The sequence below is a fragment of the Limulus polyphemus genome, unplaced genomic scaffold, assembly GCF_000517525.1.
Source record: "Limulus polyphemus unplaced genomic scaffold, Limulus_polyphemus-2.1.2 Scaffold580, whole genome shotgun sequence".
NCBI lineage: Eukaryota > Metazoa > Arthropoda > Merostomata > Xiphosura > Limulidae > Limulus > Limulus polyphemus.
In genome coordinates this window covers 81,677-93,130 of record NW_013666190.1, presented here as the reverse complement: position 1 = coordinate 93,130, position 11,454 = coordinate 81,677, and the positions used below count along the sequence as shown (strand labels likewise).

General features: G+C 32.8%; 1 protein-coding gene across 1 annotated transcript in view; it reads left to right on the top strand.

The window, feature by feature from the left end:
* LOC106459236 (synaptosomal-associated protein 25-like) overlaps window positions 1-10,873 on the top strand; it is an 80,661-nt gene extending 69,788 nt beyond the window's left edge. Inside the window, exon 7 of the mRNA XM_022385684.1 lies at window positions 10,805-10,873. Within this exon, the coding sequence (XP_022241392.1) occupies window positions 10,805-10,873 (69 nt within the window). The remainder of the gene's footprint in view (window positions 1-10,804) is intronic.
* The last annotated feature ends 581 nt before the right edge of the window (window positions 10,874-11,454 follow it).

Below are 11,454 nucleotides of genomic sequence, written 5' to 3'. Positions count from 1 at the left end.
GGTCTTAGACGTATAATGAAACTGCGAATATCGAATGTTTTAGTCATATATATATTATAACTATGGTCAATATAATGATTTAGACGTATAATGAAACTATGAATATGGAATGTTTTAGTCATATATATATATTATAACTATGGTCAATATAATGATTTAGACGTATAATGAAACTATTAAAACATTCCATATTCCAAGACATCCTAAACATCGTATACGTGAACTATCGATTATTACTTCAAGTAACCTGGTTTTGCTATTCAGTTTGCTTTTGTCCTTTGTGATGGCGAATACTAATCCCCGTAATCAGTCTAACCCTGTAACAATTGATGAATCCAAGGAACACTGAGTGTCGAGACACAAAGAAAACACTCAACTTAACGCTAATACACAGGCAATACTTAATTTGAATAATCACAATAGAAATAATAATATAAGATGATATGATAAAAAGACGGTGGCAAGAGCCAGACATGTCGTCGTTGTTGTTGTTTTGAATTAAGTACAAAGCTGCACAATGGGTTATCTGTGCTCTGCCCACTACAGGTATCGAAACCCGATTTTTAGCGTTGTAAGTCCGCAGACATACCGCTGTGCCACAGGGGGCGCTTTATTTGTTTGTTATGTTAACCGTGATCACTGAATTCAAAACAGAAACAGCTATTTTCTACCATACTATTACACAAGTGTGTATTCCCCATTCAGAGGAGCACTTTGATATTGGGTCAAAATTGGGAGAACGTGCCCACAATGCTTCTCCCGGTTCCGCCGCCCATGAAGAAACCTAAAATGAACCCGTTCCTAGAACCACCATAACAACTCTTCCATGACTAAACCCGAACACATATTGAAGTATGAAACTTTTATGATAAACATATAATTGGAACACGATTAATTTAGTAATATCGAAATTAATTTAATTTTTCCTATTTTGTTATATGTTTCAAACATCAATGATATAGTTCGGTTTGATTTGATGCAAAGAGAATAGTTTACATCTTGTCACGTAAGAACATCGCACTAATATTGGCACTGAGCCAAGCTACTTGTTACGTATGTTATGCATGTGGAAGAAAACAGGGCAAGTATTGATTTTACCCTAAATTTGTTCTTTATAAAACTGAAACGGAGACTTAGGTTTCGAAATCTGCTTGGAATGCTAAAGTAAGGGCCAATAAAACTGTCAACTATAGAGATTTCAAGTCCTATTCTAACTAGCATAGGTACAAGGTACAAGGTTAATTCGTGAAAAAAAAAAAAACATATTGAAAATAAAGCTCAAGGGGGCGCAGTTTCAACTAGTATTTCATGCAGAAACATGTAAAAGTATTATTAAATATTTTATCACTGTATTATGTGTCAAATGATTTTATGGAAAATATATGCATATGTAATAGTCTTTGTATTAAATGAAAATAAGTTTCTAGAAAATTCATGGTCCATGTATCTTACAGAGCTGGAGTTCCGCATGATATGTGTATATGAAATGGTCTAGGATAATATTTTACGGAACCCTGGTTTTGCAAAATATAAGTTAACTTATAGTTGCGTGTTTTATGGAGTTGAGGCTCATAAAAAATATTCGCATGATATTTACGTTATTACAAATACGGGTTTGAACGAGATTTAGGTGTATGTTTTGTTTTATATGGAATTTAACTAGCTATTCTCGTCAAAATGAAACCCTTGTATTTAATTAAACACGATCCAAAGCGATCACTCTCCTACTACCCAGGTCTTTACAATATTCAATGAATGATCATTAGGATCATTCATTTTGTTCATCTTAGGAATACGTCCGGCGGAAATCTCAATATAAAAGATATTCCTAGTTTGAAACAGCTTGGAATAAAGAATACATGTAAGAGGTTAAGAGCATAAAAAAACAACAACCTAAACTCGAATTTTTTTAACATATTATGAACTTACTTTAAAGACCCTCTGTGCAAACTAATGATATCAATTAGAGTACAACATTCGTATATTGTAGATTCTTAGGAAAAACATCTTGGCATGACCTGGTAGTTGGGTGACTCAAGTCACAATGTGCGGGTCGCGGGATTGAATCCCCTCACCGAACATGCTCGCTCTTTCAAACGTGGGGGCGTTATAATGTGACAGTCAATCCAACTTTTTCGTTTGGTGGTGGGCGGTGTTGACTAGCTGCTTTCCCTCTAGTTTATCACTTCAAAATTAGGAACGGCTAGCACAGGTAGCCCTCAAGTAGCTTTGTTTTTTTTTGTGTTTTTTTTTGTTTAAAACAGTTTTGTTCAATCTGATGTTTTGTAAATAAGATAACTCACTCTTCTTTCCTTCTCGAATTTTCTATGAAAAGAACCTTTCGAAACAACTTAGCTGTTGTTAAAAACTGTTGTTAATGTTGCTCCCTTTTGACTCAGAACCGAATTCAAGATCAAGACGTCACATAATAAACAGTTCTAAGTGTCCTGTGAGTTTTTCAATTCTGTAATAGGGTAAAAAAATCATACCCACTTCTTTTAGTTTATAAGCGTGATCATGAAAACAGTTCTTTTTAATACGATTTTTTCCCGCGACAGTTGATTTTAGTATCACTGTACTGCCATCTTTAAATTAAAGTGCTTAGTATAGTACCTTCATAAATATTCAGACTAAACGTAAACGTTTGGTAGTTCTTGTTCAGTGATAATAATTCAATGGCTTATGTACATTATCTTAAGGTATCTGTTTCATAAGTGGAAAGGATATTCTCACTTCATATTATTTGTATTTATTTTATTGAATGATTTAATTACTACAATAAACACAGTAAACCAGGTGCCTATACCATAGGTTAAGGCTACAAAGGTGTATTTTGGTTAAAATAATACAACGTTTAATCTGGCTTATTATTGGTGTTATATTAGTATAATTGGTGTTATAATGCCTCAGACTCATTATTGATGTTATAGTATTATTATTGGTGTTATAATGCCTCAGACTTATTATAGATGTTATATTATTATTATTGGTGATACAATGCCTCAGATTTATTATTGGTGTTATAATGCCTCAGACTCATTATTAATGTTATAGTATTATTATTGGTGTTATAATGCCTCAGACACATTATTAATGTTATAATATTATTATTTGTGTTATAGTGCCTCAGACGTATTATTGGTATTATATTAATATTATTGTGTTATAATTACTCAGACGTATTATTGGCATTATATTATTATTATTATTGGTGTTATAATGCCTCAGAGCAAAACAAAAAGAGTAAGAATATAATTGATCATTACATTTTAATTGATTTTAATTAAAAAGAAAAGAAAAACTCAAAATCTTAAATTCTTGTAATGACCCAAAATAAAAATAAAAACAATCGGTTTATAGGTATAAATAAAACGGAAGTCCATCTGATATTCTACAAAATACAAGCGATACTAAAATTTCCAATACTGAGTTTCATGAGTGGTACAGAACCATGTCTACTTAGCTGTGAGCTTCTGTTAATATTTGATGACAAAGCCACTCCTGTACATTGATTTCATTGACCCATCAAGTAAAGCGTATAAGGGGCCGTCTATATACGTGTTGGTTGTCATGAAAACGTTGCAGTCTATCTGTAATAACCTTCTTACTAACACCGTCTGTTTGTTCCTACAACGTATTGACCTGTATATATATATATATATATATATAGAATAGATGTGATAAGCTGAATAAATGTAAATATATATATAATGTGCAGGCAAATGATCAACGTTAGTTTATCCTACAGCTAACATGTTTGTCTAACCACACGTATGAATGAGCATGCATAATGATCACTCTATCTCGCTACATATATATATATATATATATACGGATCAATATGTAAAATATATGCAATGTTATTCTAAAAAGTCTAGAGTGTGTGGATATAAGAACAAGCCATCTCTGGAATTCTTCAGTTTCATATATTATTTCTTTAAGGCTATCTAAGAGACTTCGAAAGAAGGTTGATGGATGACGTGCACCTGTTAATTGTTCCTTTAACGAAGTGTTTCGTTTTTCTTTCCATCCATTCTCTCTACGTAGAAATAATTAGATTTACTTACATTATATCAGATAAAAGATAGTAAAGTTTTAAGCCTCTTCAAATCATTCATCAAATTGTTTTTATGTCAAGCTGGTGTAATTAACGAGAAGGACATGGAATCGAAAAAAAAGGACACTGAACAGATCAAAGTTTTAAAAGAGCGGAAGAGTGTTGCTTAAGTAAGATCCTTTTAGTGGTCAGAAAACAAATTATAAAGCTTCTTATTCATTTGTAGTTCAGACCTTAACTGCCACCCATTCTACATGTTCAAGCTCTTTGAAGAACAGTTAACTCAACAATTAACCAATTAACGAAATCTACAACTTAGCTTATACTAAATAACAGACAAAATATCATTCGATGATTCTAATTACATAAAACTTAGATTATTCGAGTCGCTTAAATTTTCGACTTAAGTTCTTGTTAAGGAAACGGAGTTTTTCAATAAAAATTTAGTTTATGTGGAACAGTGTCACACTTTATTTGTTACGTAATAAGAATTTATTTATATCAATATAAAGCTGGAGAAGGCAAAGCAATAACTAGAGAAACTAGACGGGCACTCCATTATCAACGGACACGGACCTTTTTTTGGCAGAACATTAAAGAATAATATTCTACATATGTCCACCAAGTTTCATCAAAATCCGATCAATTTTGACTGAGTTTTAGAGCAAACATTGTATATTGTGTCCACATGTTAACAGATATGGATTTTTTGAATTTTCGTGACCTCGTTGTGACCTAGATCCTCCAAAAACTAATCAATTATAAGTTAGGTCATAGTCCAAAGGTATACCAACTTTCGTCCAAATCCATTCAGCCGTTTTCAAGAAAGCTTGCTGACAAACACACACGCACAGGGGTGAAAATATTGCCTCTGTGGTGGAGATAATGAAACACGGTTATTCTCTGTCGACATAATGGAATGTACGGATTCCTTAACGTAATTTTAAGATCTATGTGATTGGCTGTACAGTTCTCATTACTAATTGTTGTTGTTTTTATAAATATATATATTTCAGTATATGTCAAACTATAATTATAAACCCAGGGGATTAAGATCATTTGTTAAACATCTAGACACAAAATGAAACAAAAAATCGCTCCAACTCATTTTTTGTGTGGTTTAATAAACACTGTTAAAAACTAAATATAGTAAATGAATCAATATTCAAATCTCTGTTTTGTGTTTCTCATTGTGAAACTACCATGACTGTTATATAGTAAGTTACAACTAATATCAAATGGAGACAACCTTATATAATTCGAAAATTCTCTTCTCTTGCATCTTTCTCAAACGTCCTAAAACAGGAACTTTGTTTTAATAATCCACTACACTCACGAATTTCAAAAATTGTTATATTCTTATATTGAAATGTAATTAATCTAAAACACTATTCAGTACCTTTTCTAGTTGTTCAATTTCAGTGTTTGCTGAACTAATAACTGATTCAAATTCAATAGAATGTCTCAGTAACTTAAATATGATATGCCAAATTATAGATTTGACTCATCAGTATCTAAATTACCTTGATGCTGTTGCGAGACATCTCGTATATTTAATAACAGTTTCTGTTTTATTTCTGCGTCAGTTAAGCGTTAGAAGTATTACTCTCGTTGATTAGTGCCTTTGCAAACATTTTCTTGCAAATTAACCTAAAATTCAATTCAGCTTCAGCATCAGATATTATCATGAGATACATTTGTCAATTCTGAACTTTCTGATTACATATATATACAATGTGACTCACTAAAAGTGGAGTCTTTTGAGTGGGTGGGAATCCAACTTAGATCATTAAGTTTGTATCTGTATTAGTTATTATATAATGATTAGTAATATTTAACCTATAAAAATGAGAATGTTTAAGTTATTTTGCTTGTTTGTTCTCGTAACCACTAATTTGTTTGAATATTTGTTTAGATTAAGTTATGTAAGAAAATTTAAACGTGGCCATTTCTCCCTCATTTCGCAGAGCAGTCCTAGATCTAATCATGTTTTTAATATCTGTAACATCCTAGATTAAAAACCCAGATGTGGCACAGTTTCTGAGTTTGCATTTCAAAGAAAAAACCCTAATGGATTTGTTTATAAAATAATCAAGAACTGTATTTAGGAAACAATAAAAGTGTTAAAGAAAAACAGATTTGATTATATCACTGACTTTCTTACAAATTTATCTATGTTATGTGTTTTAGTTAGTAAATCTCATGTGTATCTCAGCTTGTTACATAATGAAATGTACGAATTCCTTAACAGAATTTTAATATCTATGTGATAGGCTACACAGGGTATGTTCTTTATAATCTTTTCGGTTACTATAATTCAAAATTAGTTTTTTTGTAACCTGTGACGTTCATAGACACTTAAAAAGAGGCGTAAGCCGAAATATCGGGTAGAATAAAAAAAAAACATTTATCTGAAGTTGTTTGTTGTCTTCATTGAAAATGGTCTCTATCCTTCAGTCAGCACCGAAAACTTTAAAATATATAAAATTAAATAAATTCCGTACGTCTATGTGTCTGTTTGGCGTTTGTGCATAATTTAGATTGTATCAATATTTTGTACTCGCCATTACGTCAAAGCTTCCAGGTGTTGGTGTACAATACTGCGATATTTCTTACAGAATTTAAAAATTGAATATATCTGACCATCTGTACTGGTCGAGAACTGATAGTTTTCGGTATGCTTAACCCCAACAGTACGTTTGTTAAGCAAACAGTTATACAATGGGTGATTTGTGCTCTGCCAATAGCGGGTATCGAAACCCGATTCTTAGTGTTATAAGCCCTCAAACTTACCACTGAGGCAAGAGGCGGAAACCTGAACATAATCTTAAGCGACACATGGGCTAAACGGCCAGACCAGTGACTCCACGGTTAAAGAATGGTTATTTAGCTTTTTCTAAAGATCAGATATCAAATTGTAAAGAATGGTTATAGAAATAGAATATTATACTTTTTCCAGAAAAGCATCTTATACTTGCAAAAAAAAGAAAACAATATTTTCGTTAAATACCTTCGAGAAATATTTGTTAATTGTAAGAAGTATAAGAATAGAATTTATTAATCAAAAGTAATAAGTCATCAAAAAGATTATACTTAAAGTTTTTAATATGATTAAGGTTTTTTTTTTAACAGTACAATTATTTTTTAAGATATTTATCAACAATTCGTTAACACATAATAGCGTGATTGATTGTGACGCTTATAACGCTCCCACAGCCGAAAGCACTGAGCGTGTTCAGCGACATCACGGCGCGACTCTTAGATCTGACGATCCATAGCCTGGCACGCTTACTATTTGGCCACGAACGGCCCATAGAAACTGGAAGAGCCACGATAAAAAGAAAAAATATTTTGCTAGAAAGTGCAAAGAAAAACAACGTTAATAAAGAAATGAAATCGACGAATTTCCCCTTCTTTCCAAATTGCGCTCCTACAGAAGGTTAAGTGAAGCAAACAAAATCAACTCCTTGTGAGGAAGAGGAAAAGTACGTGAGTTGTATAAAGCTGTCTCCTGCAGGGATTATTTTTGTTTACGACAGTGTAGATTTAAGAATAAGTTTCCCAAGAACAAGAAAACGAAGTAAGTTATTAAACACCAAGAAATTTTAAAACTTACACGTAAGACTTCTCACTGTCGTCGGGAATTACTTGAGTAATCAATATTATTTTCATTGTTCATTTTTGTCCAACATTTATCCGAAAAATTACGTTGTTCACATTCTGTTACATTTGCCTAAATATTTAGCTATTCATAAATGTTTTGCATTTAGGCACTACAATAATAATAAGTATTGTCTAACTCTATGAACGTAAGTTACTTGTGGCGATTAAAGGCATCATACACATAAGCGTGCTTTATTCAGAATATTGTTATTAGGCTAGTTTCATCCGTTTTACCTCTGGCTGCTGGTTTTCATTAAAGTAATACGCTCTCACTTCAGTGGGCGTTTGTTTATCTCCGAAGTTCCCATTGTCAGTTCATTATAACTCTTTCAGTCTGACACGATTCTTTTCTTTGTTCACTTTTCTTCTTCTTCTTCTTCTTCTCCTTTTTTAATCTTCAACGTTTTCTCCAAGTATCACATGTTAAGTGAAGCAATTCAAATAAAAAAAAAAATGTGTTTACACGACTGCAAGTTTTGCAACATCAGCTACCTCAATGCACAAGAGCTGGAAACGTTTTGATTCTGACCTATGCGTGGTAAATAATAGCTCAACCAAGAAGATAGAAGCCAACGCCCATACCAAATATTACGTTTTATTTCACAATTCATACAGTCGGGAATATTTTCAAAAAGAAATGGAGAACGTCTGCCTGGGCACCTGTTTCAGGATAAATTTATCTTGTTCCCATCCTTTTTTCACAGTTCTGGCGTACGTCCAATGCCTATTATCTGATCCAATCCCTTCTGATAGGAGACTAAAAATAATACGCTTATACCCTCTGTGTCACTTGGTCCTTCTACTTTCTTTACAGGGTCCATCATTTGAAACCAGGCGCACTTTAAGTTACTTACTGCGCACTGATGTAAAAATATGTGTATAAGACTCGGACTTTGGTCAGCTGTCCACTTATGAATAGTCTGCCTTGGACAAAGAATCAGAAGAAGCAGTGTCCTTATTAATAGATCAAAATGATTCCTCGAATGGTAGGCAGAAGTTTCTTGAGCTTCGCTGTTAAATCTTTCAGTTAGAGTCAGCTGTTATTCTGGAAGCTTGATTAGCTCTAAACGACCAAAGTCTAATTTTGATGATAATATTTGAATAACAACAGCACAAATACTGTAAAAACTAATTACATCTATCTACGCTTCTCTGTAGCGTTCGTATTAATAGATTTAGCAGCTCAAGTTTATAATTAAATTATTTTGTTTTTTGTTAAGCACAAAGATACACAATAAGCTATCTGTATTCCACCAACTGTGGGTATCGAAACTCGATATTTAGTGTTACAAGCCCTCAGAATTCCCGCTGACCCACAGAGGACTAATAAAATTATAAAGAACTTATATGTCAGTAATTATATTTATTATCTAAACCATCTATTGTTGTTTTTGTTTGTTTTTAATCAATGTGATTTTGGTTTCGTATTTCACTTCGCTAAGCGAGTGTCATATATTACGTTTGAAACATTATTGGTTTTGGGGTCTCTTATACTTGAGATTTAAAAACGCAATTGATTAATTAAAAACACAAAAACGACAAAACGCAATTAATTAATATTATTTTTACTGGTTTATTGAGCGTGTGTTTAATGTGACGTTACTTGTAGTTATAGCTTTGTAATATGATGGATATTCTATACCATTTACATTGGAAAAAAAGGCGTATTATTACTAACTGTTGACAGGCTGCTATATCGCTAAACAATTGCAAGTTGTTTTTTACATGTAGTTTTTTATTAACGAACATTAGATTTTTGAATATTGTTCTGTGTAAAACATTTTTATAACAATATATTTTTGTACATTTCTATAAACATATCTATGCAACAAAAACACTTGTCATTAGTAATATATGTCTTTATTGCTAGTTTACTGTGTGAATAGTTTTATGAATAACATAAACTATTTACCGTTACATTGTGAAATATTTGAGTAATGACATAAAAACAACTCTCTTATTATATTACTCTGTAGTTATTATTGATTACTGTAATTATTCATGTGTTAAAAGAGTCAAAATGACAAATTTGTGACTTGTTGAGAAGTATTTTGATTTATGTGGATATTTAAATGAGGTTTCGTAATGTATTTTGTCAACATTTGACTTTATTAGAGTAAATAATTAGAAAGTTATCTAGCATTTATTTTAATCTTAGCTTGCTAGATGGTTTTAGCGGAAAGCATTGTATAATTTCACAAAAAAATAAAGTTAAGTTAATTCGTGTATTATTGCAACAGTTTGTTTGTTTGTTGTTAATTATGCGCAAAGCTACACAAGGGCTATCTGTGCTCTGCCCACCACGGGCATCGAAACCCGGTTTCTAGCGTTGTAAGTCTGCAGACATACCGCTGTGCCACTGGGGGGCTATTGCAACAGATACAACATTCACAAAGTATTGATGGGCAAACATATGTATTGTTGAGGATTAAACTCGTGATAAAATGAATTTCTCCTCAAAACTCCTCTCTATTATAATGTTACCAGAGGAAGATAGACAACATTTTGGTAAAAAAGTCAAATATTTGATGTTTTTAAATCAGTAGGAAATTCTAGTTTTTACACCAGCTGGAGTCACAAACGAATTCACGATTCAGTGAAGTTTTTATAGTTTACGTGGATAGACCATGATCAAAAAACGGACAAGAGACATTTTTTAGAAAGCATACATTGAAATACGTGTTTTTATTAGCAAAAGTATTTTACTTACTAACGTAAACGAATAACACACCTTAAGTAGTACAATTATGTATAACAGTAAAAATGAGCCTACGGGGAAGTCACTTAACTAAATCTTCTAGCACAAAGAAAATGAAAAAACCCCATAGAGTTTTAAATAGATTCTTCAACGTGTCGAGCCCTGCTATTAACCGTGTGAACGAGCTGTTACAAACTCAAAGATAAGATAAGTGGCTAAAACTAGAAAGTCGAGACTCTTTTTGAAATGGTTATTTTTATACCCAGGACTATTCAACACATTATAAACATACATTTTAGGTTATTGCGAATAATTATACATTCACATATATAAGAAAATTTATGTTATGAATTTTATACAAAATTTGATCTTCAGTGTTTTTTTAGGAAATTGTAATTGTCAAGCTAAACAGCAACGTAGGGGCACGTAAGCTGAGCCCCCAGGGCGGAGACTAATAAGGGCTTTGATGCTCATCTGCCCCTAGCTTTGAATTACTAAATAAACAGAGGGCAGCCAGCTAGTTAACATTCGTCGCCTCAAGGGCTTTGATGCTCATCTGCCCCTAGCTTTGAATTACTTAATAAACAGAAGGCAGCCAGCTAGTAACATTCGTCGCCTCAAGGGCTTTGATGCTCATCTGCCCCTAGCTTTGAATTACTAAATAAACAGAAGGCAGCCAGCTAGTAACATTCGTCGCCTCAAGGGCTTTGATGCTCATCTGCCCCTAGCTTTGAATTACTAAATAAACAGAAGGCAGCCAGCTAGTAACATTCGTCGCCTCAAGGGCTATTGAATCGAAAAGCAAGACTGACTGTCACTTTTGAAATTGCGGAGTTCAGTGGCATATAACGGACTAGAACCTTAAACCCACTTTTGAAATTGCGGAGTTCAGTGGCATATAACGGACTAGAACCTTAGACCTTTCGATCCAATGCCCGGCACACACTAACCACTAGGCCACGCCCGGCTCCAAGGTGTTTAGGACTTACTTGCTATAAGATAAACAAATATACAATATACTTTATTATGATCACAG